The sequence below is a fragment of the Xiphophorus maculatus genome, chromosome 4 (assembly GCF_002775205.1).
Source record: "Xiphophorus maculatus strain JP 163 A chromosome 4, X_maculatus-5.0-male, whole genome shotgun sequence".
Lineage (NCBI taxonomy): Eukaryota > Metazoa > Chordata > Actinopteri > Cyprinodontiformes > Poeciliidae > Xiphophorus > Xiphophorus maculatus.
The window spans coordinates 970,413-998,363 of NC_036446.1; the positions used below are offsets into that span (position 1 = coordinate 970,413).

Genomic DNA, 27,951 nt, shown 5'->3' on the forward strand with positions numbered 1-27,951 from the left:
TCCATCTGCATCAACGGGCCAAATTTGTATCATTTTTGAATTGCAGTTGGGGGCCGCACAAGGGCCACATTTGGCCCCCAGGCCACACTTTGGACACCGCTCATCTACAGAGACAGGAAACTGTTTGGTCTCAGTTACAATCACTTCTTCCTCAGGATTACATCCGTCTCTCTGTCGCAGAGGAAGGCGGGGAAAGCCGAACTCCTGAACGAACGGCGAGACCGTGGAAACGAATCCAGGCTGGGATTCATTCAGTTCACACCAGGAAGTTAAAGCGATTCATCTCAGCTCACAGTGAATCGGACTTTCAGCAATAAAACCGTTTTCTTGGAGATGAACTGAGCTGCAGCTGTGGGGTTTCTCCCCACAGCCCAGGTGTATTATATTAACATCTACTCTTTAAAAACACCCCACTAAAACATATTTGGTTTTCTTTAGCTTATTATATCACTTTTAAGAAAATCTCTGTAAATGTGGAGCAGCAAACAGCTGAGATGAATGAATTACAGCGAAGATGCTACAGCTACCGGGAGGACGATGATGATGATGATGATGATGATGATTGCCAAAAAAAGTCATTTTTCAAAACATTGTTCGGGTCAAACTAAAAGAAAGTTATTTTTAATTACGAGAAAAAATTCACAAAATTCTCGTATTATTACAACTTTAATTAGGTAAATTACAACATTATTCTCATATTATTATGGCTTTATTCTTGTAATACTACGACTTTGTTCTGGTAATTTTGTGAATTTATTCTCATAATTAAATGTTTGTTCTGTTCCTGACTCTCTGCTGCTGACGCTGGGCGCCTGTAACGCCCAGCAGTTCCAGCCGTTCGTCCTGGAACTGCTGGGCTGCGGGTTCAGACCCCGCTCTGTCTGTTTTGGGCCTGGTGGGCATCCTTACCCCTGTCAGTCTGTAACCATCAGTGGTGAATCACTGCATGTCCTTCGGAATCCTCAGACTTCAAAAAACATTGTAAAATTTGCAATATACAAATATTATTAATATTTTTCTGCATATGCGTGATGTTGGTGCTGGCGGTGAGGAGAACCAGCATTTATGTCGTCGGTTTTTCTTCTTTTGAACATGTTTTGCTCTGTTTGCAGCTCCACAGAAAATCAACAAATCATTTCAGTTTTTCTCCCAGAGATGATAAAGTTCAGTTATGAAAAGAGAAGATGAAGAACAAATGAAGAAAAACTAGAATAGGAACATTTAAAGGATGTGAGCGGACTAGCCGACCAGCTCGCCTCCTGACGCGATGCTTTCAGGGCTTTCAGGACTGCACAGCGCCGCTGTCTGTGTGGATCTTCATGTGTTTCAGCAGCGTGCATTTATGACTGAAACATCTGCCGCAGAGCTGGCAGGAGTACGGCTTCTCGCCCGAATGGCTCCTCATGTGTTTGAGCAGCGTGCAGCTGTGGCTGTAGCTCTTGTCGCAGATGCCGCAGGGGTACGGTCGCTCGCCCGTGTGGGTGCGGATGTGCTGCATCAAGTTGCTGCTCTGGCTGAAGCTTTTGCCGCAGATCTCGCAGGAATACGGTTTCTCACCCGTGTGCGTCCTCATGTGCCGCAGCAGGTTGCTGTTGTCGCTGAAGCACTTCCCGCAGGTCTGGCAGGAGTAGGATCTCTCACCCGTGTGGGTCATGGTGTGCTTCCGGAGTGTGGATGGGTCGGAGAAGGTTCTGCCGCAGGTTTTACAGAAGTACGGCCGCTCGTCCGTGTGCGTTCGCATGTGGACCATGAGGTGGACGCTGTACCTGAAGGCTTTGTTGCAGGTTTTGCAGATGTAGGGCCTCTCGCCCGTGTGGATGGTCATGTGGCGTTTAAAGCCAGACTGGTCAGAGAACCTCTTTCCGCAGGTCTTGCAGAGATACGGCTTCTCGCCCGTGTGCGTCCTCATGTGGACGTTCAGATTGACCTTCTGGCTGAAACCTTTGCCGCAGATTTCGCAGGAAAATGGTTTCTCCCCAGTGTGCGTCCTCATGTGGATCAGCAGCTTGATGTTGTATTTGAAAGCTTTTCCACACACGTTGCAGGAAAATGGCTTCTCCACCACGTGGATTTTAAAATGTTCCTTTAATTCTGCGTCACTGCCAAAGTTTTTCCCACAGAGCTGACATCCTGAGGGTCCGTCGCTGGTCCCCGCGTTGCTCGGACTCTCAGCGCTCAGGTTGTAACTGTAACTCATGAGTTTAGGACGTGGCATCGGGTCGGCGCTGCTTGCTGATCCAGACTCTCGCTCCCAGTTTCCCTCCTGGAAGCCGAGGAAAACGTTCTGCTCGCCGTTTCCTTCAGCTTCACTTCCGTCGCTTTCCTCATAAGCCGACGTCACGGTGAAGGAGTTGATCTCCTCCTTCAGCATCAGCTGCTCGTCCTGCTCCTCTTTAATCTGTGGAGGTTCTGCTTCCTGCTGCTCCTTCTGGTCTGCAGGAGGCTCCGCCTCCAGGGAGACACAACGCTGTGGAGCATCTGCAGAGAGAAAAACAAAGAAACTGATTAAATGTCTGGCTCCTCTATTAACCCTTCATCGTTTTTACCAGCACTGCTCTGAGCAGCAGCTCCTATAACGAGCTCAGCAGCTGTTTGCTAATTGCTGCTGCTAGTCTGAAGGAGCTGAGTGGGGGAGGAGCTGCTCCTCGAAGGTGGGGCTAGATCCACCCAGGAGTTTGCAACTGACTGGTTGCCATGGAGATTAAAGGATTTCTCAAAGAATCAAAGCAACACTGCAGGAATGTTTTAACGAGGGAAAAACTTTCTAACGTGATAAAAAGATGAAAAACGTTGATTTTACGTGCTACCGGCCCTTTAAGCAGTTGTGCAGACATGAACAGAACGTTTGAGCTCCACCTGCAGTTCACCTGTAGAAAACCTGCAGGTTGGCTGTTCTTGGTGCAGGAAGTGGTGGAGATCTGGACCGTCTGATCTGCAGAACCTCCCCCTACTGGTCATCCTCCTCAGCTGCAGGTGAACCTTCTCAGATTCTCACCTGTTTCTGCGTTCTGCTGGAAGGTTGGTTCTGATTTCTGGGTTTGGTCTCGGTTCTCTGAGGTGGAGCCGCTCTCTCTGCTGCCGGTCGGGTTCCTGGTTCTGGTCTGCTCTCTTCCTTCCAGAGGAAACTTGTTCCGTTTCGGTTCTGGAGCCCTGCGACGTCCGTCTGGGTGAGTCGCCTCCTGCTTCAGAACCAGCGGCTCCTCCAGGCTCCTCCGTTCAGCTCTGGGGAGGAAACTCTCTGCTCCCTCCGGAGGTTCTGGCTGCTGCCGGGTCAGCGCCGACGCCCCCTGCTGGTGCAAAAGCTGCGGTGCGGCAGGAATCTCCGGCTTCTTGCACAGGTACTGTCGCAGCAGGTCTGATGGAAGAAAGGAAGATTTTAAAACATTAATAGTTACCGTGGCAACGCTCCGTTTTGGTCCACAGCATAACTGGAACCCAGATTATTCAACAACTTGTATTAAAATCCTTTGCTTTTTCTCAATAAATTAAATTTCATATTAGGTTGAATAATTTTAAACCTCAATACTGTATAGGTATGTAAACTTTTGACACAATGCAATAAAATAAGTTACAGTTTATAGTTGTTTTGCTTTTTTGGTAAATGTACACCTTTTGTTTAACTTTGATTTTATTTTTGTAATATTTAGGTATAAAATTGTTACATTTTTATGAAGCAGATTTTTTATCACTATGAACTAATAAAAAGCTCCGTAAGGATCCATCTGAATCTGAGCCGATATCGATGAGCTGATTGATTCTCCAGAAATATGATCAGACCTGCTGCTGTTTACTGATCAGCTGAGACTTTCAGGACTATTGATCCGGATCAGGTTACAAAATCTGAGGAAAATCTGGATCATTGGAAGAAAAACGGAAAGAAAACCAGACTGGAGAGTTTCACATGCAGACACTTTCATACATCATCAAAAAAGATTTATTATTTTCAAATTAGACTAACTAAATAAATAAAAAAGTTAAATGAAGAAGTTAATCGTTGGTATCGATTTTACAAACAAGAAAATATTTCATCTTTTAACCGTGAGCTGCTCATGTCAAAGCGACTTTTTACTCAGAATTTTAGGACGTTTTCAAGTTAAACTGTGTCTTTATTCTGTTGATATTATGATTATATTCTTTAATAAAATTCTCATAGTCTGATACTCTATTGTACAACTCACAGAAAAATGACTGAAATAAAAGCCAATTTTTAAAAATATTTTTTGTCATCTATTTTATAGTTTTTAGAAAAGAAATCGAATAAAATCGGATCTGGTATGAAAAAATAATACATTTTATTTTTAAGCCATATTTTATTTAAAGCTATAAGTCGGTTCTGATTGTCTCAGTACCGCCGGGATGTTCTGCCAGCAGCGGTCCGCTGGGTCACCTGGGCACCGAGTGGTGTTGTGGATCAGCTGGTGACCCCCTGATTCTGCGGTCAGAGTAAAGATGGAGGCCGGATTCAGGCCTGCTGTTCTGACGCAGAGGAACAACCTCCCCGTTAGACTAACAGACGGACCATGAAGCTCAGATCCGACCCTCTTGGATCGGGTCGGAACCAGCTCCGCGGTCCTCCTGACCTGCTCTCTGGAAGCCGCTGTCCGGTCTCCAGGCGCCGTCCAGCAGCCTGCGCTGGCGGTCCAGCTCCTCCTCGTACTGGGCGACGGTTCTCTGGAAGACCGAGAAGATTTCCTCCGCGGCGGCAGCCAGCCGCTCGCTGATGAACTCTCTGAGATGCTGGACCGAAGACATGCCGGACATGTTCACGGCTAAACCACCGCAGCTGTTTACATCCGCCTGGGTGTCACAGGGGGGCGGGGCTGCCAACACCGCCCTCTGCCGGCGGGATGCAGGACGGACATCAGAATGTCATCAATAAACGAGAATATCACCAAAAAATGCGGCGCAGATAAACAGCATATTAATTTTATGAACAATAATAATCACTGGGAAGGAAAATCTACACAAGCAACAGTAAATTACATTATCACTAAAATGTACTCAAGTGATAATGTACTTTACTACACTGTACTTTTTACTTTTACTTGAGTAAAAATATGTTGAAGTAGTTCTACTCTTAGTTGAATATACATTTTTGGGAATTCTGCTTCCACGTATTTTTACTCAATTAGAAAATATTCATCCAAGAAATTAATAAAATAAGACTAAAAAAAGGATTTTATTAAAAATGCAACTCAAGTATTATGTAAGCGGTCATAACATCGATTTAATATCCTCACCTTCCTAAAATAATGGCATAAATCATTTTCTTTGCCAAAAAAACAACTTTTGGCACAAAATGATTTATGCCATTGTTTTAGGGAGGTGAGGATATTTAAAATGATGTCAGAGAAAAATATAAAATTAGGTGGAAATACTAGTATTTCAGAGTAAAAGAAAAAAACACAAATAAATATAAAATAACTGTAGCCCAGTGACAAACTGAGGTTATGGTAGTTACTATTTGTTAAGGTTAATTTTACATAGTTCAAAATAAGATACAAGTATATTAAAAGTAAATTACTGTTTACTCAAACATACATTGGTGAACAACTAAGTGTTTAGTATTCTTCTTTCTGAAAGAAATACATTGGTATTTTCCTTCACCTTAATAGTTGAATAATATAAAGGTCACTATTGAGTAATTATCTTATTTGATGATAAAAACTATTGTTTGTTAGTGAGCTATTGTGTAAATATTGTAACTGAAAGAAGCAGTGTGACGTAAGCTGCACTGCGCATTCTCTGATCTCACCATTTTCATTGGCAGTGGGGACAGTTTGTCCGGTGCGGGATGGGGATTGGTGGAGAGGAGGAGAGGGCGGGAGCAAGGGAGAAAGGAGTGAAGGGTGGAGAACGGAGGCGGACGGAAAAAAAAAAAAAAAAAAAACAATAACGAAAAGAGGAATAAATAAGAAAGAGAGGAGAGACGAAAAGGAGAGACAGAGGGACAACAGGACGAGAGAGCACGGAAGTCGGGAGAAGTTGAAGGAGTTGAGTGGACGCTGGAGGGACGAGGCAGGAGGGGGCCGGAGCAAGTGGTCGCGACGGACTTCGGGCTAAGCTAAGTGGGCTAACGCTTTAGCGCCACGGTCCTGCGGCAGCCGTTGAGCCGCGGCGGAGTTGAGAGGAGGGAGGCATCTCAGCGTTTCCTATGTTTTCCCCGAATTGCACCGCTCTCAAATTGTTTCTTTCATTCGTCCTCCCTCTGGGATTTCAATGTCTACTCCTCGTTGGTCACAGGCCTGCACCGTTGGGTTTTCTCGGGTCTTTTCCCATTTCTCCACCACCATTTGAAGGTCGTGAGTAGAACTGACTGTTCAGGACGATATATTAGCTTGGACATTGCTTATGAACATTAAGTGTTTAGTGGGCCCGCCTTATGTGTTGCCTTATGTGAAAAGTATATGTTGTTTTCCATTTTTTTTTGGTGTTGTTTTCCTAAAACTTAAAAGTATTCACAGCTTACAGTTCAATGGTGATTAACAGTGAGGGTCCATGTCACCGTAGTTAATAAAGTGAAGCTGAGTAATTTCGCCTGAATTTCTATTTCTCTGGGTCATATTTGTTACAAACCCGGTCAGTGGTATTACCTCATTGATGTCGAACCCAAGCACCCACCATTTTAGTTTTTCTCATAGAGTGGTTTAAGGTGCTACATAAAGTGGTGGCCCGTACGGGGAATGTAAAAATAAATAAATAAATAAACTAAAATAAAATATTTCTAGTCTGACCCAGGGAAACAAAAAAAAAAAAAAAAAAAAAAAAAACTAGTTTAAACTTGCTCAGTTTGCTTAACCTAACCTAACTAAGCACTAATCCTATAGAGAAATATAGTAAAGGTCATGGGGATGGCTCAGTTGAGGCACTGGTGTAAGGGCGAAGGTATTGACCCAGAGTATGCCATATTGGTTAAGAATGTCCCAGAAGAGGTAGAGGTGAATACCATTGAAGAAACTCTGCAGTCAATCAAAGCACTTGGTCGGGTTAAAGTGAGAGGCAGGATGTATGATCCGCAGACTCAACGTTTAACTGTGCTGTGTGAGTGTAGGCAGAAAGTCAATGCAAAAGCCTGTCCACTGGATGTCTTGCCAGAGGGCTCAGATGAGCCATGGAGAATCTTTGGACCTTCTGAAGAGGAAGATGAACCACAGAACTCTGGAAGCGGATGTAACCCATTTGTTGACTCGGGTCAAGATTCCCCATTTAGAACATCCACCCCTGAAGCCATTATAAGAGCAGTTGGTGAAGTTCTTCAAATGGCAAATCCTCGTTCAAGCAGTGAGGGAAGCCCTTACCGACGTCTACGCACTTTCTCTGGAGTGCAACCCACTCCTCCAGGGGAGGAGACATTGGAGAACTGGATTGAACAAGCCAGGCTTATGATAGAAGAGTCTGATCGACCTGAGAGAGAAATGAAAATGAGAGTTATGGAAAGTGTGAAGGGTCCAGCTCTGGAAATATTGCAGGCCGTTCGATTCAACAACCATGATGCAACCGCTATGGAGTACCTCGACATATTGGAGAGCACGTTTGGCACGCCTGAAACTGGAGAAGACCTGTACTTCACATTCAGACAGCTATGTCAGCAACCGAATGAGAAGCTCTCTGAATTTCTGAGGCGCATGGAGCGAGTTCTCAATAAAGTTGTTAAAAAGGGTGGCCTGCAGTCAGCTACCGCCAACCAAGCACGTATTGATCAGCTCATTAAAGGTGGCACTCGATCAGATCTAATGATGTTAAATCTTCGACTGAGAGAACGCCGGCAAAATCCCCCTCCATTTCTACAGTTGTTGAATGAAATACGGCATGAAGAGGAACACGAAGCTTCCCGTCGTAGATTACAACCTCCCAAAGCTGTGTATGCTAAAAGTACCATTGCAGTGCCAGACAAAGAGGTGATGGATCTGAAAGCCGAAATACAAGGGCTCCGCACGCAAGTGAGTGAATTAACTATCTCATCATTCACGCCCAGCACTGCTGCTGCCACTTCTGAGCTAACAGTCAACCCACCGAAAGTGACAGTAGAAGATAAAAGCATGCAAGCTTTGAGAGAAGAAGTTAGAGAGCTCCGAGAGCAAGTTTCTGTTATGTCTCTTCGACCCAGTTACCGCTCCACTACAATGTCACATCACGATGAAGTCAAGTCAAATTCAGTATCCCAAAGACCTTTCACACCAAGGGACTCGAGTGATTTTTTCTGCTACCGGTGTGGGGAGGATGGGCATTTGGCAACTAAATGCACAGCCCCAGAGAACTACCCTAAAGCAGGGGTGGGCACTCCTGGTCCTCGAGGGCCGGTGTCCTGCAACTTTTAGATGCATCTCTACTTCAACACACCTGAGTCAAATAATGAGGTCGTTAACAGGACTCTGGAGAACTTGACTGCACTTAGGAGGAGATTCAGCTGTTGGATTCAGGTGTGTTGGACCAGGGAGACATCTAAGAGTTGCAGGACACCGGCCCTCGAGGACCAGGAGTGCCCACCCCTGCCCTAAAGTAATACAAAAGTTGATACAGGTGCAAAGAAAACAAAGAACAAACCAGAAACAAAACAGCAACACAAGAACAAAACCTACCAATGTGGATGTAAAGAGAAGCGCTATCATGGTAGAGACCAGTGGCTTACCAGAGGGACTAATTGGACCTCCTTCCCTTGCCGAAGTGAAAATCAATGGCAAGATTTGCACTGCTCTGATGGACAGTGGGTCCCAAATAACCATCATCTTTGACAGCTTTTACTCAGAACACTTGTCACATGTCCCACTCCACCCGGTTACTGGTCTATCCATATGGGGCCTCAGTGAATCAAAGAGTGGTTACCCATACAAAGGATACATCCACATTGATCTGGAGCTCCCTAGACAGTCCAAGTCTGAAACAATCAAGTCAGTTCCGGTTCTGGCTTTAGTGTGTCCTGACCCACGTTGTTCTGAGACCGTACCAGTCTTGGTTGGCACAAATGTCAAAGGGATTCAGCCTATCAACTTGAACCCAGAAGTGAAAGGCTCAGAGCAAGTCCACTCAGCCAGAGTCCAAGTGCAGGAACAAAGTTCTTTACCTGCCCATAAACCACAGCTTGCAAAAGATATTAAAGTGGCTGATGTAAAGTGGACAGGGCCAGGCCCACTAATCATTCCTGCTGGCACAGAACACATTGCCATTTGTAAAGTCAAAGAGAATAAAACAGTAGGAGACAGCATACTAATAACTGAACGTGCTGCCTCACCTGCTCTTCCACCAAGTGTACTGGTCCAGCCCACGGTACTGTTCTCTAAGATGCTAGATAAGAACAGCTTTCTGGTGCTGCTGAGAAATGAGTCCTTAAAGCAAACAGCTATTCCATTGGGCACCATTATTGCTCACCTGTATGTAGTTGACATGGTGATGGATGCCCCAGGAAGGAAGGTCAATGCTGTTCCACCCATTGACCCTTCTTTGTTCCATTTTGGAGACATCTCAATCAGCAGAGAATGGAAAGAACGACTACAGCACCAGCTGTCACAGCATTCCAATGTGTTTTCCACTGATGAATGGGATGTAGGTTTGGCCAAGGGTGTGGAACATCATATCCGTCTGACTGACAGTACACCCTTCCGGGAGCGTTCCCGCCGCATAGCTCCCGCCGATTTAGATGACCTCAGGCGCCATCTTCAAGGGCTGATTGCAGCAGGCATCATAAAGGAATCAAGAAGCCTCTACGCTTCACCCATTGTCCTTGCCCGGAAAAAGAATGGTCAACTGCGGATGTGTGTCGACTATAGAACCTTGAATCGCAGAACCACCCCAGATCAGTACACTGTGCCCCGGATCAACGATGCCTTAGACTGTCTGACGGGCAGTAAGTGGTTTTCTGTCTTAGACCTCCGCAGCGGCTACTATCAGATCCCTATGGCTGAAGAGGACAAGGAAAAGACAGCCTTTATATGTCCTCTGGGGTTCTATCAGTTTGAACGGATGCCGCAGGGGATAACAGGGGCTCCTGCGACATTCCAAAGGCTGATGGAGAAAGCGGTAGGAGATATGCATCTGCTGGAGGTCATAGTGTACCTGGACGATTTGATTGTGTTTGGCAGAACCCTTGAAGAGCACGAAGAGAGGCTGCTTAAGGTCATAGCACGCCTTGAGGAGGCTGGACTAAAGCTGTCCCTTGACAAGTGTCAGTTTTGTTGTTCACAAGTTACCTATGTTGGCCATATTGTCTCTGAGCATGGCATTGCTACTGACCCCAAAAAGGTGGAAGCTGTAACCCGGTGGAAGCAGCCAACCGATCTCTCCTCTCTGCAGTCGTTCCTTGGATTTTGTGGCTACTATCGGCGATTCATAAAGAACTATTCCATCATCGTCCGACCTCTTACGGAGCTATGCAAAGGCTATCCTCCCACCCAAAAGAGAAGTAAATCTAGTCAGGGGACATGCAAAACCTACTACAAGGTTAACGAGCCTTTTGGCAGTCGATGGGATCAGTCGTGCAGTGAGGCCTTTCACCAGATCATTCACTGCCTCACAAATGCACCGGTACTGGCGTTTGCCGACCCAACCAAACCCTATACCCTCCACATAGACGCCAGTTTGCATGGCCTGGGTGCAGTTCTGAATCAAGAATACCCTGAAGGATTGAGGCCTGTGGCTTTTGCTAGCCGGAAGCTGAGTGCATCTGAAAAAAACTATCCGGTGCACCAGCTTGAGTTTTTGGCTCTAAAGTGGGCTGTAGTTGACAAATTCCATGACTATTTGTATGGAGCTCAGTTTAAAGTGCAAACGGATAACAATCCGTTGACATATATTCTTACAACAGCCAGGCTCAATGCCACTGGTCATCGATGGCTTTCTGCCCTTTCAACATACAATTTCACATTGCAGTATAGGTTAGGGGCTCACAACATCGACGCTGATGCGCTATCACGAAACCCCTTACCAGCAGAAGATAAAGACTGGCAAACTATGCCGCCTGAAAGCGTCAAAACACTGTGTAAGCAGGTCAACTCACAGAAAGTTTGCGATGAGACAATCACAATAGCAGAGTCTCTAGGGATCTCCCCTGATGGCATACCTGTCTGCTACGCTTATCCAGTTCACCTCGATCTGGGTTGCTTGATGCGACTTAGCCACAACGACCTCATCCAAGCACAGGATGCAGACCCAGCAATCGCTCCCATCAAGCGGTCACTTTGCCAGGGTATACCATTCTCACCAGGGGATAACACTATGGCTAATTTGCTAAACAGGGAGGCGAGTAGACTGGTCATCAAAGATGGTTTGCTCTACAGAAAGGTTAAGAGACCCTCCGACATGGAAATTTATCAGATAGTGCTCCCTAAAGAACATGTCTCCATGGTGTTAAAATCCCTCCATGATGAGTCTGGGCACCTGGGAGTGGAGAAAACTGTCGGACTCATCCGTGACAGGTTCTATTGGCCCAAGATGGGAGCTGAGGTTGAGCAATATGTAAGAAACTGTGGAAGATGCGTCACTCGTAAAGCACTTCCACAGCGAGCTGCTCCCTTAAAACAGATAACTAGTCAAGGCCCTCTTGACCTTGTGTGCATTGATTTTTTGTCACTTGAGTCGGACTCACAGGGGTTTTCCAACATCCTAGTAGTGACAGATCATTTTACACGATATGCCCAAGCTTTCCCAGCTAAGGACCAAACAGCTGCCACGGTGGCAAAGATCCTTTGTGAGCGTTACTTTGTCCATTATGGACTCCCAGTAAGAATACATTCGGACCAAGGGAGGGATTTTGAAAGCAGACTGATCCGAGATCTCTTGAAGATGCTTGGGATTCGTAAGTCAAGAACGTCTCCCTATCATCCGCAAGGAGACCCACAGCCCGAAAGATTCAACCGTACACTTCTGTCAATGCTTGGAACCCTTGATCCAAAGCAAAAGAACAAGTGGAGTCAAAAGATAAGTCAGTTGGTTCACGCCTACAACTGCACTCAAAATGAGGCAACAGGGTACTCGCCCTACTTGTTAATGTTTGGACGAGAGGCCCGGCTACCTATAGACATATGTTTCAGTGTGTCGGATGAAAGTCAAAAGTCTGTCTCCTATCATCAGTATGTAACCAAACTGAAGAAAGATCTCGAGAGAGCTTATGACTTGGCAACAGAGACAGCTGACAAGAATCATAAACGGAACAAAGCAGCCCACGATAAGCGTGTGAAAGAACAAGTTCTGGAAAAAGGGGACAGAGTTCTGCTGAAAAACTTTGGTGTTGCAGGAAAACAAAAGCTGAAAGCCAAATGGAGACCCATACCCTATTTTATTGTGGATAAATTGCCCAATCTCCCAGTTTACAAGATTAAACCTGAACGAGGTGGGGGTGCAGAGAAGACGGTTCATCGGAATCACTTGTTGCCTATTGGATACCTGGTGAGACTTCCATTGGATGACAGTGGCACAGAACCACCAGAAAGATGCAGAACAAGAGCGCAACAAAAGGTGGGTGGACTCCTAAAGTCTTCCAACAATGAAGAGGAAATGTACCCAGAATCAGAGTACGAGGAAGTATTCTTACCCAAACCACAGGGTGTCGATTTGGATGGACTACTGACTCATCCAGAGTTGTCCAACAGAATATCTGGGCTCACTATCAGTGAAAGTGATAAAACAAGATCAGTCCAGGATTTGGGAGAACTGGAGGCAGTCTCTAGTACCTATTCAGACATTACTGCTATTCCTGATCCAACCCTTGATCCAGTGGAGGAAACAGACCTCTATCCACCACAGATCCCTGCTAAAAGATCACAGAGAGTTGCCCGACCTGTAGTTCGGTTGAGCTACGATGAACTCGGAAAGCCTTCTGACCGGCCGGTGACAGTCTTCAGCCATGGAGTGTTGGTGGGAAGTGGAATCTACCAAGTCCCTAGAAGCCAGTTTTGCCATACCCTCTGGTGCCACCCCATGGCCATGTGTGAAACATGTTCTAGGCCGAGTTCTTATCAAAACTGTCCTCTGTTAGTTGTCCCTCGTTAATTTTGATGGGGACATCAAAACCTTCTAGAAGGGGGAAGATGTAGCCCAGTGACAAACTGAGGTTATGGTAGTTACTATTTGTTAAGGTTAATTTTACATAGTTCAAAATAAGATACAAGTATATTAAAAGTAAATTACTGTTTACTCAAACATACATTGGTGAACAACTAAGTGTTTAGTATTCTTCTTTCTGAAAGAAATACATTGGTATTTTCCTTCACCTTAATAGTTGAATAATATAAAGGTCACTATTGAGTAATTATCTTATTTGATGATAAAAACTATTGTTTGTTAGTGAGCTATTGTGTAAATATTGTAACTGAAAGAAGCAGTGTGACGTAAGCTGCACTGCGCATTCTCTGATCTCACCATTTTCATTGGCAGTGGGGACAGTTTGTCCGGTGCGGGATGGGGATTGGTGGAGAGGAGGAGAGGGCGGGAGCAAGGGAGAAAGGAGTGAAGGGTGGAGAACGGAGGCGGACGGAAAAAAAAAAAAAAAAAAAAAACAATAACGAAAAGAGGAATAAATAAGAAAGAGAGGAGAGACGAAAAGGAGAGACAGAGGGACAACAGGACGAGAGAGCACGGAAGTCGGGAGAAGTTGAAGGAGTTGAGTGGACGCTGGAGGGACGAGGCAGGAGGGGGCCGGAGCAAGTGGTCGCGACGGACTTCGGGCTAAGCTAAGTGGGCTAACGCTTTAGCGCCACGGTCCTGCGGCAGCCGTTGAGCCGCGGCGGAGTTGAGAGGAGGGAGGCATCTCAGCGTTTCCTATGTTTTCCCCGAATTGCACCGCTCTCAAATTGTTTCTTTCATTCGTCCTCCCTCTGGGATTTCAATGTCTACTCCTCGTTGGTCACAGGCCTGCACCGTTGGGTTTTCTCGGGTCTTTTCCCATTTCTCCACCACCATTTGAAGGTCGTGAGTAGAACTGACTGTTCAGGACGATATATTAGCTTGGACATTGCTTATGAACATTAAGTGTTTAGTGGGCCCGCCTTATGTGTTGCCTTATGTGAAAAGTATATGTTGTTTTCCATTTTTTTTTGGTGTTGTTTTCCTAAAACTTAAAAGTATTCACAGCTTACAGTTCAATGGTGATTAACAGTGAGGGTCCATGTCACCGTAGTTAATAAAGTGAAGCTGAGTAATTTCGCCTGAATTTCTATTTCTCTGGGTCATATTTGTTACAAACCCGGTCAGTGGTATTACCTCATTGATGTCGAACCCAAGCACCCACCATTTTAGTTTTTCTCATAGAGTGGTTTAAGGTGCTACATAACAAATTTTCAGACTTTATTCTCATAACATTGTAACTTTATTTTCATGTCATTCCTTTATTCAGGTAATGGTGCGATTATTTTCGTGGGGTTCTAACTCCATTCCCATAATTTAATTTCCTGGCCTGGAAGCTCCTCGTCGGTTTCCGTTTCCACCAACCTGATTCACAGACGTACCGGAAACGTGAGAATACGAAGGTTCCAGCCTGACAAAAACAAAAGAGTGATTAACTGTGTTCAGATTTTTAATGCGTTAAAATCTTTGTAATTAACAACACGAATGCTTTAAGCTCAATCCATAAAACTCTGGCAGATTCTTTTTCTCATAATTGAGTCGTTTAGCAAACAGAAATAATTTCAGTGATTCTGAAACAAGAGAAGAGATAAAAATGGTGGATTTGTTTTTCTTTATTGGCTGTATGTAAACTTCTGGTCTCGGCTGTAAAATCCAGCAGAACCAGAACGATTCGTCGGGTCGCTGCTTCAACAGAAACATGATAAAAACAAATCAAAGTTCTGGACCCGGACCAGACCTACTGACTGGGTCAGGCCTGCACCTGCGGCCGTCCCTCAGGTGGGTGGAGCCTCAGGTGGGCGGAGCCTCTGCGGTGTGGACCCTGACGTGCCGCCACATGTGGCTGCTGCGGCTGAAGCGCTTTCCGCAGACGGCGCAGGAGTACGGCCTCTCTCCTGTGTGAACGTTGGTGTGCTTCCGGAGCGATGAGTGATCCGAGAAGCGTTTCTCGCAAAACTGGCAGGCGTACGGTTTCTCTCCCGTGTGTGTCCTCATGTGGACGGACAGGTTGACCTTGAAGCTAAACGCCCTCTGGCAGACGTCGCAGGAGAACGGTTTCTCGCCCGTATGAACGCGCAAGTGGACCCGCATCTCCGAGTTGCACCTGAAGGCTTTCCCGCAGACGTCGCAGGAAACGGGCCGCAGCCCCAGTCCACCAGGAACCAGGCCGGAACCGCTGCTCCTCTTCCTGACCCGTCTCCTCTTCGGCTCCAGCTCCTTCTTGATCCAACTTCCATCCTGACCTCTGACCCCGGCGGCTGCAGCGCCGAGCAGGCCGCTGTTTGGAGTCAGAGCGTCTGGGTCCTGACCTTCCTGCCGGCTGCTCCAGAACCCGGTCCGATCTCTGGCCGAGTCCGAGTCATCGCTCCAGCTTCCCGCCGGGCCTCGGGTCTCAGACTCGGACACGCTCCGGTCCCTGCTGGGTTCTGGCTCGCTATCAGCAGACGTTACCATGGCGATATCAGCGTCCGGCTTCAGAACCGGCGGCTCTTCATCACGGACGAAGCAGAGAGCATCATCTTCCTCTTTGACCCGGGAAGGTTCTGGTTCCTCCCGGTCCGGACTGGACTTCCAGACCTGCTGGTCAGCAGGAACTTCCTCTTCCTCCTTCCTCAGGAACTGAACAGGAAGTTCTGCAGGGAGAAACAAAACAAAGACAGCTGAAAATGAAAATTCTTTCATTTTATCTGGAAAAGCAAAACAATGGAAATAAAATAAAAACTCTTCCAAGTTATTTTGTCAGAGAGAAAAATTCTGTCCATGTTTGACCTGAACTTCATCTAAGTTGCAAAAACAAATCAAAACGTTTTGAATTTTTAGAAACTGAGTAAAATGTCTCACAGGCAACATTTAGAGCAGAGTTTTAATTATGCAGGTCCACTCAGAAGCAGAAAATGAGATGATTATGGTTTTATGTAGGAACGAGTTCATCACTGGGGGGCACGCCCCCCTCGCTCCCCCCAGTTCCTGTGCCTATGGCTTTATCTGTTCTATTTTAACTAGTTATACTGACTTTTATGACTAGTTATACAAAACCTACTTTTCAGTTTGACTAATATTTTATGTATAATGTTATTTTCATCTTTGTAGATACAAACTGCCTGTTCTGTTTGTCCATGTATCTAGTAAACTGGCTTTTGAGAGAAGTGGCAGACGATATGTTTTCTTCTTCAAACTATTCCTTCAGTCAAAACCTGTTTGTGTCAACAATTTTATACTGTAAATGAACAAATAAATAAACAAAAGATGCCCAGTGGGCCGCAGCCCCCTCTGGTCCCTCCTTAAGGACACCATGAGGAAATAAAATAATTTGTTAATATTAAATCAAATATTCCGCTCAGTTACTTGTAACTTTATTAGCTTTTCTTTTTACTGGATACTTTTTCACTTTTCCTGCAGTATAAATAGAATTACTGTTACTTTCGTCCCATCTTTGCTGCTTCATCCAACTCTGGTTTCATCTCTCAGAGTCATATGAACAAGCAGGACATGTCCGAACCCGCCTGGTTCTGGTTCTGGTTCTGCCCTGGATCATCTTAAAACGGCTCTAAGCAACAGGTTCGTCCTCACCCGTCCGGTCCAGCCGAACCTCCGGTCTCCAGGCGCCGTCCAGCAGCCTGCGCTGGCGGTCCAGCTCCTCCTCGTACTGGGCGACGGTTCTCTGGAAGACCGAGAAGATTTCCTCCGCGGCGGCAGCCAGCCGCTCGCTGATGAACTCTCTGAGATGCTGGACCGAAGACATGCCGGACATGTTCACGGCTAACTAGCTGATAGCGCCTTGCGTTCGCTCTGGGTCAACTTCCGGTGCCGAGTCCTGCTGCAGCGCCTCTAGCGGAAACTCCAAGTCTTACAGCTCAATCAGCGTAATTATTTTTTTCTTTGTCAGACTAAATATCCAAAACTATTGATGTCAATTTTTCACTGTGTAATTTTACAATGGTGCTGCAAGTCTGGACGTCATTCACTGAAGATGTTTGCTGATATTATTGAGTTCTAGTCTTACATTAAATGCAGGAAAGACGGTTGCTATTTTTTCCCAAATAGATGGAAAATAACTAATTCAAAAAATTCATATAAATATGAAGATAGTAAAATTAAGAGGAATTTGTCTTTGCAGGTGTGACTTTGGATCCAAATTTAATCCTTAAAATGATGTTAGGTAGCTTAGAAAGTCTTTAAAATTTAGATTATTACAGGGGCTCATATGTGGAACTATTACCATCGAAGCTTCAGTTTTATGCATCTAAACTCTTTTATTGGGCTTTTTTATATTGTGTGACTCAAACTGGTCACACAAAACAATATATTCAAGTGCCTTAAAAATTCCCAATTCCCAATCTATGTTAAATTATATTTACCATCAACCTGGCCAGGAAACACAGAATCAACATTGTTTATGAATATTTAACATTGTTTATGAATATTTAATCAGGAATACCAACATGCAGACAGCAAGCTTCATGTCACAGATTGTTTAGCTTGGAAACTAAATATTTAACTCAGATTGAAATTAATTAAACTAACTAGTTTGAAACCTCAAACTGTTTAGTTAGCAAACTAAATATTTAGCTCAGAGGTAAATATTTACTTAGCTAACTATTCATTTAGTTTGAAGCCAAATATTTACTTTGAAGTTGATATTTATAAATGAACCAGATGGTGAAAATTGCTATTAATTTTTAACTGTGTAACTTTAGAACCGGCGACAACCATTCAGAATTTTGTTCCAACGTTTTTAAATTTCAGAGAAAAAGGAATCCCATTTAGATGAGCAGTTTTTATTTTATTTATTTGCATCGGTTCCACCGAGGGTCATATAATCATAAAAAAATCAGATTTTTATTGATGAAAAGCGGCGGTCAGGAAGAGGAAAACAGGCAACAAACTTCAGCAGATTCCAAAGTTAAGTTTGATTTTTTTATTATTTTATTTTCATCAGATTTTCATCGGGTCTCTTCAGAACCAGCAGTTCAGGAAAAGCTTTACATAAACACATCCGACCCAACAGCCTGAAATAGAAGCGGACAACATCAGCCATAAAGTTTATAACAAAGAATTTATAAATAGAGATATACAAGCTGCTATTTTATATACATAACACACAAACTGATACAGGTTAGATAACCTACTAAACAAACCGAGTCTGAGGAGGAAATTCCCTCCAGGTGACGTCATTTCCTTCAGGAAGTTGTCCTCAGAGGTTAGTGGTCTTCAAAATAAAAGAACAAAAACAACAAAACAAACTTCCTGTCCGAAGTCAGTGTGTGCTTCACCTCCCATCAGACGGACAGTGGATGTTTATGGAAGCGACCAATCAGGTGGTCAGGATTTGTAAACATTTTTATATCATTTTTTTCTAGTTCAGTATACTGACATTTATATTTTATGTTGAGCATAATGTCTGTTTCCTGTGGTTGATGGTGCGGCCGTCCAATAATTTCCCAATTCTGGGATCAATAAAGTTCATTTTATCTTCTGATTGTTCAGTGAAGATCTGTCTGTAACATAAACAGTCTAAATAGAGTAGAAAGTTCCCACAATTCCTGAAGGCAACACGATGAGGAAGACGCTGTGACCGAAGCATAAAAAAACAGAACAAGTTAAACTTAAAAAAATTAAATATCCAAAACCTAAACTAAAATACTTTAACTTTACTAACATTTGAAAAACAAACAAAAGAAAAAAGCTAAAAATAAAAATGTGCAAATTAAGTAAATTAAATATTTAAATGTGAAAAATGCTTTTTATTTTTGGAATTTTGTAAAACTGAACTTCAGCTTCATCTCAGAGATCAAACTTTTTTTAGCAGTAAATCTAAACGCTTTCAGAAACGGGACAACTGCGCCTTTCAGTTTTCCACGCAAAACCATTTTTACTTCTTTTCCCTTAAAAACGTCAAGATTTTTGATGGCCTTGAAAGTCTTTTCTTTGTTTCCTGTTGCGTTGTCAGACATGATCGGCTCACACTAAACAACCAAAATTATTGAATTATTGAAACAACCAGAGTTGTGGCTCTAAAGCAGGGGTCTCAAACTCCAGGCCTCCAGTCGCTGTCCTGCAGGTTTTAGATGAGCCACAGGTACAAAACACTGGAATGAAATATCTTCATGACCTCCTCCTTGTGTAGATCAGTTCTCCAGAACCTTAATGGCCTAATTATTCTGTTCAGATGGTGCAGCAGAGGCTCATCTAAACGTTGCAGGACAGTGGGCCTCCAGGACTGGAGTTTGAGACCCCTGCTCTAAAGCTTTCTGATTGGCTGTGGCAGAATGAACGTCTTGAGTCGGACCATGCAGCGCTAGCTCTGAGCGGCCGGAGCGCCGCCGTCCTCCAGGATTATCTCCACCTCCGGACTGCGACCCTTCCTGTGAGTCTTCATGTGTCGCGACAGGTGAGTGCTGCTTTTGAAGCGTTTGCTGCAGGCCTGGCAGGAGTAGGGCCGCTCGCCGGTGTGCGTCCGCATGTGGCGCACCAGGTTGCTACCGTGGCTGAAGCGCTTGCTGCACATAGTGCAGGAGTACAGCTTTTCCCGGGTGTGGGTGGTCATGTGGACGCTCAGGTGGCTGCTGCTGTTGAAACACTTCCCACAGGTAGCGCAGGAGTACGGGCGCTCCCCGGTGTGGCTGCGGGTGTGGCGCAGCAGCGTGGTGCTGTGGCTGAAGCAGCGGCCGCATGTCGTGCATTGGTACGACTTCTCTCCAGTGTGGATCCTCATGTGGGAAATCAGGCTGCTGTTGTGGCTGAAGCATTTCCCGCAGGTCTTGCACACAAACGGCTTCTCTCCAGTGTGGATCTTCATGTGAGCCGACAAGCTGCTGCTGTAGCGTAGGATTTTCCCACAAATATGGCAGGAAAAAGGTTTTTCTCCGGTGTGGGTGAGCATGTGGTTTCTGAGCGCCGATGCTTCGGCAAACCTCCTCCCACAGGTGCTGCAGGGGTGCGGCTTCTCCCCTGTGTGGGTTCTCTTGTGGGAACTCAAATGGCTGTTCTGACTGAAGCTTTTCCCACAGGTTTCACATGAATATGGCTTCTCCCCAGTGTGAGTTCTCATGTGGACCGACAGGTACTTGCTCTCCCGGAAAGCTTTCCTGCAGATCTTACAGGAATACGGTTTCTCTCCCGTGTGGATTCTGTAATGTTTCCGCATTTTGAAGTTGCTGCTGAAGGTTTTCCCACAGACAGAACATTTTGTCGATTTATTACCAGAGTCAGAATTACAGACACTATCGAATGGAGGGAGAACATCTCCTGCGTTACTTTGACTTGTCAGATTCTGGCTGGATCCCGAGTCCTTGTCCAAGTTTCCTTCCTGATCCTGCCTCTCGGCTGCATGGGAGGCGTTCTGGTTTGGTTCTGACTCACTGTGGTCAGTTTCCTCATAATCAGACGTCACTAGGAAGCTATCCACCTCCTGTTTCACCACCAGTTCATCTTCATCACGAACGCAGACGTCTTCCTGCTCCTCTTTAATCTCAGGAGCTTCCGGTTGCTCCTGGTCCAGACTGGAGTTCCCTGCCTGGCCAACAGGAATATTCGCCTCCTTCCGGAGAAAATGCTTTGGAAAGTCTGGAGGAGAAACAAAACGTTCAGTTCAAGGATAATTCTGCTGCTATGCACATAGTTTTACACTATTAAGGTTTGCAGCTGACAGATGCAATGTAGTTACAGAAAAGTATATAATGATGAAAATGTGCATATAGCGCCCCCTTCAATCCTTTGGCGCACATGCAAACTTAGAGAACATGTGTTATCACAGCTAAGAGGCCGAAAACCTCAAAGTTTAAAGGATGAAGAACAGTCGACAGCTTATCTAATGGCAACAGACGCAGTCAGGAGCTCTCGGTCATCGTTTGTGAGCATAAAGTTCTTCAGGTAAGAAGCTGTTTTTGCACCAGGTTTTTAGATTTCTGTTCTCTGTTATTAAAACAGTCTCTTGACCTCCAGAGATGCTTTAATCATAAATTAGCGTCTCCAAAATGATCTTCCTCCATGGTTAGCCATGCTAACTGGCTTGTTTTTTCCCAGTGTTTGAGTGACAGTGATGGACTGCAGATGCAGATTGACTATATCAGGAATTTGACTTTCATCCACTTCAATTTATTAGAATAGTTTATTTCTTTAACACCAGTTCACAACATGCTGTTTCAAAACACTTTACAGAAAAAAATATTCTAATTGGTCAGTTCCAGCTAATCCTGGTTATCAAACCGGGCATTAAGTTCACTTTATTTTTTAAATGAGTTGTAAAAGTTTCTAAGGAAGCAGAGCGGAGCATCAAGTCATTGACTTCACTTCTCCTGAACCAGCAGGGGGCGACAGTGGACAAAAGCCTGAAGTGTGTCATTGATTTTGCAGCAATCCCTCGTACAGAGCATGAACGTCGTTTGCAAAGTTACACAGTTAAACATGATCAGCAAAAAATTCAGTTATCTGGCCTGTTGTGAGACTAAAAAAAGGTTCATTCTGTTCATTTTTTTAAAATGTCAGCTTTGTATTTTACTTTTTTTAATATACTTCATTTAGAACAAAATGTTTAACTAGCAAGCTAGCAAAAGTCTGAAAAGCTGCTAAATATACCAAGTCATCAAGTTGGCAACAGTTCTTTCTCTTGTCCTGACCACAACAACATTTATTGCAATCCACCCAATTATTGCCACCCAGGAGGGCAACAGCCCTGTATGACAACTCCGGGTCTGTCTCTGCTACAGACACAATAAAGACATGATTATCTTAAAAATTATAAAACAAGTTTATTTCAAACATTACAGCATAAAACAAAGGATGATTTTCAGGCAACTAGAATGGCTACCCAACGATTGAAGTAGCAGAAAACGTGTGCCACAAGCAGTCTGCATATCCACAACAGTCATACTGGCCTTTGGGAAACTTTCAAAAGTGCCTCATCAGGCCCTAAACAACAAAAGTGCCAAAACTTCTGCAACAAGCAGTGTGGCCTTTCTGAACTAGCCTACAGGCCCATGTGAAACGTTGCAAAGCAGTTGCGTTCATTCTGCAAGCAAAGGAACACTTTGCATTTAATGCACCGCACCCTGGATTTCCCGGAGCAGCCCCGGCTTCTGCAGCGCATCGAATTCTTCAAGTCCATCACCTCTGGGAGATGAGCAGCAGAACAAGTTCGAACAGAGACGTGTGGGACAGGGATGACCCGCGTTCTTTTCCTGGACTGTGGAGGATGTGCATTCTGTCCCTCGGCATATGAAACGTGAGCCTCGAGGATGTCGTGCTTGGTGAGGAATACCTGAGCCACCACCATGCGAAACTCCAGAAACGTCATGTTAGCCTTTGATGGGTTCTTGTTTTCCTGGATGTCTTGGCGGTACAGCAGCCAACTGTTAAGAAGAGCCAGATCGGTGAAGTCCATCAGCATGCGGATCGTCCACTTCTTAGTGCGGACGCTCATTCTGTAGCGGCTCCTCATCCTGTCCAACAGGTCAACTCCGCCCATATTGGTATTGTACTCTCGTACAACGCTTGGCCGGATAACAGTCACATATTTTCTGTCCTCCTTTGACCATTGCTGGCAGGAGTCTTTAGGCTCTTCTGCATGAGCAGCAGAGAGAAGGACAACTGGCTTATCGTCATACCACTTGACAACACAAAGCTCCCCATCTGTCCTTGTAATGCTTGCTGAAGCACCTCCTCCTTGCTGTTTAAGGGTTCGGTCACTCGGCAGCTTCCTCATTGCTTTGGGGACCCGGTTCTTCATCACTGTGCCAGTCAGGTACACTTGCTTTCTCAGCATGTGATCCACAGCTGGCACACTCATGAAGAATCGATCACAATACAGTTTAGTACCAGAAGGCAAAGTTTCAGACAAACGTTTGATCACCAAAGTTCCTAATCCCAAATCTGCCGAGTCCTCAACTTGTGAGCTCAGCATCTCTGCACCTTGGTAGACTTCAAAGTCCAGGACGATTCCATCTCCAGATGCCAGAACAAAGTTCTTTATGCCAACTGGATTGTCCTTTCGAGGCACATACTGTCGGAATGGGCAGGCTCCAGTGAACGGAATCATCCGCTCTGTTATTGAGACACACTCTGGTCGAGCCTGAAGGCGGCAGCCTTCAAGTATGCGGTTCAGGAAAGGTCTAACCTTCCACAACTTGTCGATTTGTCTCTCATCTCCTGGAACGTTATTGTCAACAACAACTTTGAGATTGCTGCTCAGTTTGAAGAACCGATCACGTGACACTACATCACTGATGGCAGGGATTCCCAAAGCATTTGACCAGACCATCCGTGTTTTTGGATAATGAACACAAGACATCAAAATAGCTGCCCCAAAAAAGTGATAGATCTCATCAACAGAAGTATTGAGAGATCTTCCAGTCTTGGCCAGTGATGTGGCGTTTGTGCAGTCGGAGAGAAGTCTCATCAGATCAGCGTCTATGTACTGCTCCACGTATTCCTGTGGCTGCCAATCAGCTCGCATGTCTTTCAGGCCGTCATCTTCACCCTGAAACTGCATTAAGTTTGGGGTGAAAGGAGCAAACTTCCAGCAATCTCCATGTCCAGCAGGTTCTCTCCTGCGTTTGGGTTCTTGCTCCCCACGCTCTTCCTCACGTCGGCGTTTGCTTGCCTGTGGATGTCGTAGTTCACTCCTGTTCTCGCCGTCACCATCTTCACGGCCATAGTGATCATCTTCTTCTGCATCAGGCAGTGAATCATCATCTGAATCCTCTTCTGGAAAATTATCATCTTCGGAATCATCAGACAGTTGTTCGACAGGTAAGAGGTCAATATCAAAAACATTGTCATCAACAACTGGATCGTTGTCTTCTCCATCTGATAAATCTTCAACCTCAGAGTTGTCTACCATGGCCATTAGCAGTTGTTCTGTTTTTGACAATGCAAGTTTCTCTGAAATGATAAGATCAACCCCAAATTCAAATCAAAATCTATACCACAGAAAAGTGGCTAATAAATGATGTAGCTTGTTAGATGATTAGTTGGTTAGACAAACATACCACCTGCAAGAACTATTTATGACTGTGAGCAGTTTTAAATATTTCCAGACCTATCAAACCAAAATGTGTGAGCAAATGCCACTTACAATAAATGTTTACAAGTGGTGAGCATCCTTAGGCTAATCCACTAATAGCAAAGCTAATTTTCAGTTTAGTGCTTTAGCGTTTTTGCTAAATTTGAAAACATTTAGCTACATAAATGTTTTCATTTAAAGCACAGATGGTGTGTAATGACAGAGTTGACCCTGTTAAGGATGATATTCAATGATGTAATGTGTTATTGACATATGGTGGGTATCAACATGACTGAATGTAGCGCTTTAGCATTAGCTTTCAGTGAATACTGTGTTGATATAGTTCTTTAGAATGAACAAATCAAATGTTTGAGGTTAGTGCTTTAGCGTTAGCGCTTTAGTGTTAGTGCTTTAGAGTTAGCAGGACTAATGTTTTAGTTAGCGGTGACCACCACTGTTCATATTTGTAAACTCTTGTAAGTATTTACATGTTTATGGCATAATAAATAATGAAATATAGTATTGATGTCCTCAAATGAAAAAATAAATTGTACTTTGCTCCTAATGCAAAATATTGTTGAATCTGAAGCCTTATGAAGCAAAAGCTGTAACCACACCAGGTTCAAACATCAAACTAGTGTGTTTGTGCCCATTATTTTGACAAGTTGCTATAGAAGCTTTTTATTCTTGTTTTCACTTACATGAGTGCAAACTATCATGAAGCCACTAGAGTAGTGACTATTTATGAGGCCAGTGGGTCAAAGCTACACACAAAGTATCAAGGTGCAGAAATGCAATGTCCTCATGAAACTGGCCTCCTTAATAATGTAATATAATGAATGATGGAAACTAGCTACAGGGCGAAGCGAACACAGAACAGAACCGCTGATCCCTTTAAATCTGGATTGAAAACATTTTCAGTTCCAGCAGCTTTGGATCAAAGAATCTGACTGATGAACTGTTTGCTTCATTTATTTATCTAATAGTTTTATGTTCTTCAATGTTTTTGTCATTTTAATATTTTTCATTTGATGTACAAATGTCTCCAAATTAGGCCAGAAATCCTCCCCAGATGCCTCAAAATGGAAAAAACACTGAACTACCTTCATTTGACCAGCAGGTGGCGATAACTCCGAGATAAACATCAAAAATGAAAAGTTCCAGTTTTGAATCCAACAAGAAATTTAGGAATTTGAAAATGATCCCAGCTTTCCTCAACATTTTCCGGCTTTTATTCAACTAAAAATTCTGCATCAAAGCGCAGGCAGTTGGTTGATGTGTTCAGTATCGTGGGAAATCTCAGTTTTGATGCATTTCATGAATTTAAAGCTTCATATTTTGCAGTATTTGATCAGTAATTAGAGATAATTGATTCAGGTTCTCACCTGTGTGGATTCTGTAGCGAGTCGTGCTTCCTGAGTTCTCCGAGGTTTTTCCGTCTCTTCTGTCTCTCTTACTCTCCAACAGGGGACAGTTGTCCATCAGGGTCCTGTCCCGGCTGTCCTTCAGCTCCGTGTCTCTGTCCGGCCCGGATTCGTCGGTCCAGCCTCCATCCCGATTCGGTCTCTCCTGTTGGATCCGGTCTGATTCCGGTTCGCTGAGGTTTCCGTCCTGGAGCGACGGCGCCACCATCAGGACGTCGGCCTCCTGCTTCAGGACCACCTGTCCGTCCCCCGGAGCGCTCCACACATCCTCCTGCTCCTCTTTGATCTGTGGATGGTCCAAACTGGAGTCCTGCTGGTTCTGGTGCTGCAGCTCAGCAGGGATCTGCTTCGTCCTGACAGAACACCGAGGGAAATCTGGAAAAGACAAGAAAACATTCAGTCTGAGGAAAGAGAAGCTGACTCCACCCGTCCTCCACCCGGTCATCATTCAGGTGGAGACTAAGGACCACAAATGGTCCAAAGTGCAGCTGCAGCTATCATTTATCTTATTATTCTATCAATTATTTTGATGATTAATCAGATAAAGAAAATTGGCACATTCTGCAGATTTTTCATTTATCTACTTTAGTCTTTTTAATACATTTGAAATACATTAAAATATGCAAATAATGAAATTTTTAAATAAGAAAATTTTCTGGACTAAGAGTCAACAGCAGCAATAATTTAGCTCGATTATTTGTAGCAAATGATGCATCTGCTGAGGTGAAGTTTCAACTTCCAGCCTGAACTTACAGACGGAGATATTATGGGATGTTTAGATCCTTTAAATTCCATTGAACCATTTTTAATCCTGCTGCTGAATGAAATCTGGTCAGACCTGCAAAAATAACTTGGCTTGTGGAAAAATAAAACTTATTGAGTGCTATATTCTATATTGGCGTTCTATATTAAATAAAAATGTGTTTATCTCATTATGAAAATTCAAAATCAGAGTTTTCACTTTTAATTTGATGTTTTGATGCAAAGAAAGACAAGTGAGTGATTTCCACATTTTGGAAAATGAAGAGAAACTGATAACATCAGAAAACAAGCCTGGGAAAAAAAAGTATGGCATCGTAATGTCAGTCGGTTTTAGACATAAATAAATAACAGGGCTGGGTCTCTAACGCATTCATTTTACTTAATTACGTGAATTTGAATGCGTTAAAAATGTGTCATTATTTTTTTTATATCAAAACGTCCCAAATCGGAACCTTTGTATTTGCGTGTTCCTGATACGTCTGTAAATCTGGTGCACATCTGCTAACAACATCGCAGCTGCTCTTCTTGGCTCACTGACGGTTCAGTTCTGCTTGTAAGAACAATCTGATTGGACGATGGAAAAGACGAGTGGTTCATGTGTGTTCAGGTTGTGCAATAAGCGAAGCTTTTTAGGGCTAAAGTAGCATTTAAATGCTAAACAAGTAGCAGCTAACGCTAATGTCAGCATCTACAGTCCACATTTCTAGTAAGTTATCATTTCTAGAAAAACACTTTGCTCTAATCTGATGGTTGAATAACCTGAATAACAGATTAAAACTGTATATATATTTGTGTTGTCTTTTTTTAAGCTCCGATGTTTATGTATTCAGTAGTTCGCCTGCCTGTCACCATCCAGTCCACGGTGGGTGGTTCTGTGTTGGTGTGTCGGATAAAGCGGTGAAGCGGAACCGGTCCTCCTGACCTGCTGCCTGGAAGCCGCTGTCCGGTCTCCAGGCGCCGTCCAGCAGCCTGCGCTGGCGGTCCAGCTCCTCCTCGTACTGGGCGACGGTTCTCTGGAAGACCGAGAAGATTTCCTCCGCGGCGGCAGCCAGCCGCTCGCTGATGAACTCTCTGAGATGCTGGACCGAAGACATGCCGGACATGTTCACGGCTAAACCACCGCGCAACAAAAGGACGGCTCACTTCCGGTTTCAGAGGGTCTGTCTCGTTACCGCCCCCTGCCGGCGCCACAGGCTTTACTGCAGTCCACAGCTGTAAACACAGAGCGCCCTCTAGAGGTCAAAGCTCTGCTGGACAGTTTTAAAGATCTGACGTCATTAGAATTTAATATACACGAATCAGGCATAACATTATGACCTCATTATGTGAGGTGAAGAACTGGTTATCTCTACCTCCACATAGCTACAGTTTAAAACTGGCTATCCTGAGCTACCTCTGGAGGCATGCTGCTTTCTCCTACTACTCTCCAATTTTCCATTATTTGCTGTTATTTCAGCTTTTAACTTTAGGTTCCCTCATTTTTTTACTCTGCATTGAAGCAACACCGGGTCTGTGATGTTTTGCTGTGATTAACTTCCTGTCTCTCTTTCATCCTGTAGCCTTTAAGATTGTCTGTTTCTCTCCTATATGAAGCCACTAACTGCTCCATTTTATGAAACTTTAAGTTTCTGTCTTTTAGTTTAAGAAAACAGAGCAGAGACAAAAAACAGATCAACTGAACCAGGAGTACTTTCTATTCTAGAGAACATG

General features: G+C 44.3%; 1 protein-coding gene across 1 annotated transcript; it reads right to left on the reverse strand.

Annotated features, from left to right (window-relative positions):
• Positions 1-709: 709 nt before the first annotated feature.
• LOC111608388 lies at positions 710-27,931 on the reverse strand. The gene is made up of 9 exons (XM_023332314.1): positions 27,164-27,931; positions 25,441-25,854; positions 19,353-20,619; positions 18,592-18,622; positions 16,624-16,816; positions 14,847-15,686; positions 4,581-4,850; positions 2,996-3,355; positions 710-2,478 (listed from the first exon to the last, which is right to left on the reverse strand). The coding sequence occupies exons 1-9, from the start codon at positions 27,342-27,344 to the stop codon at positions 1,283-1,285; spliced, it is 4,752 nt and encodes a 1,583-aa protein (XP_023188082.1). The 5' UTR covers positions 27,345-27,931; the 3' UTR covers positions 710-1,282.
• Between the last annotated feature and the right edge of the window lie 20 nt (positions 27,932-27,951).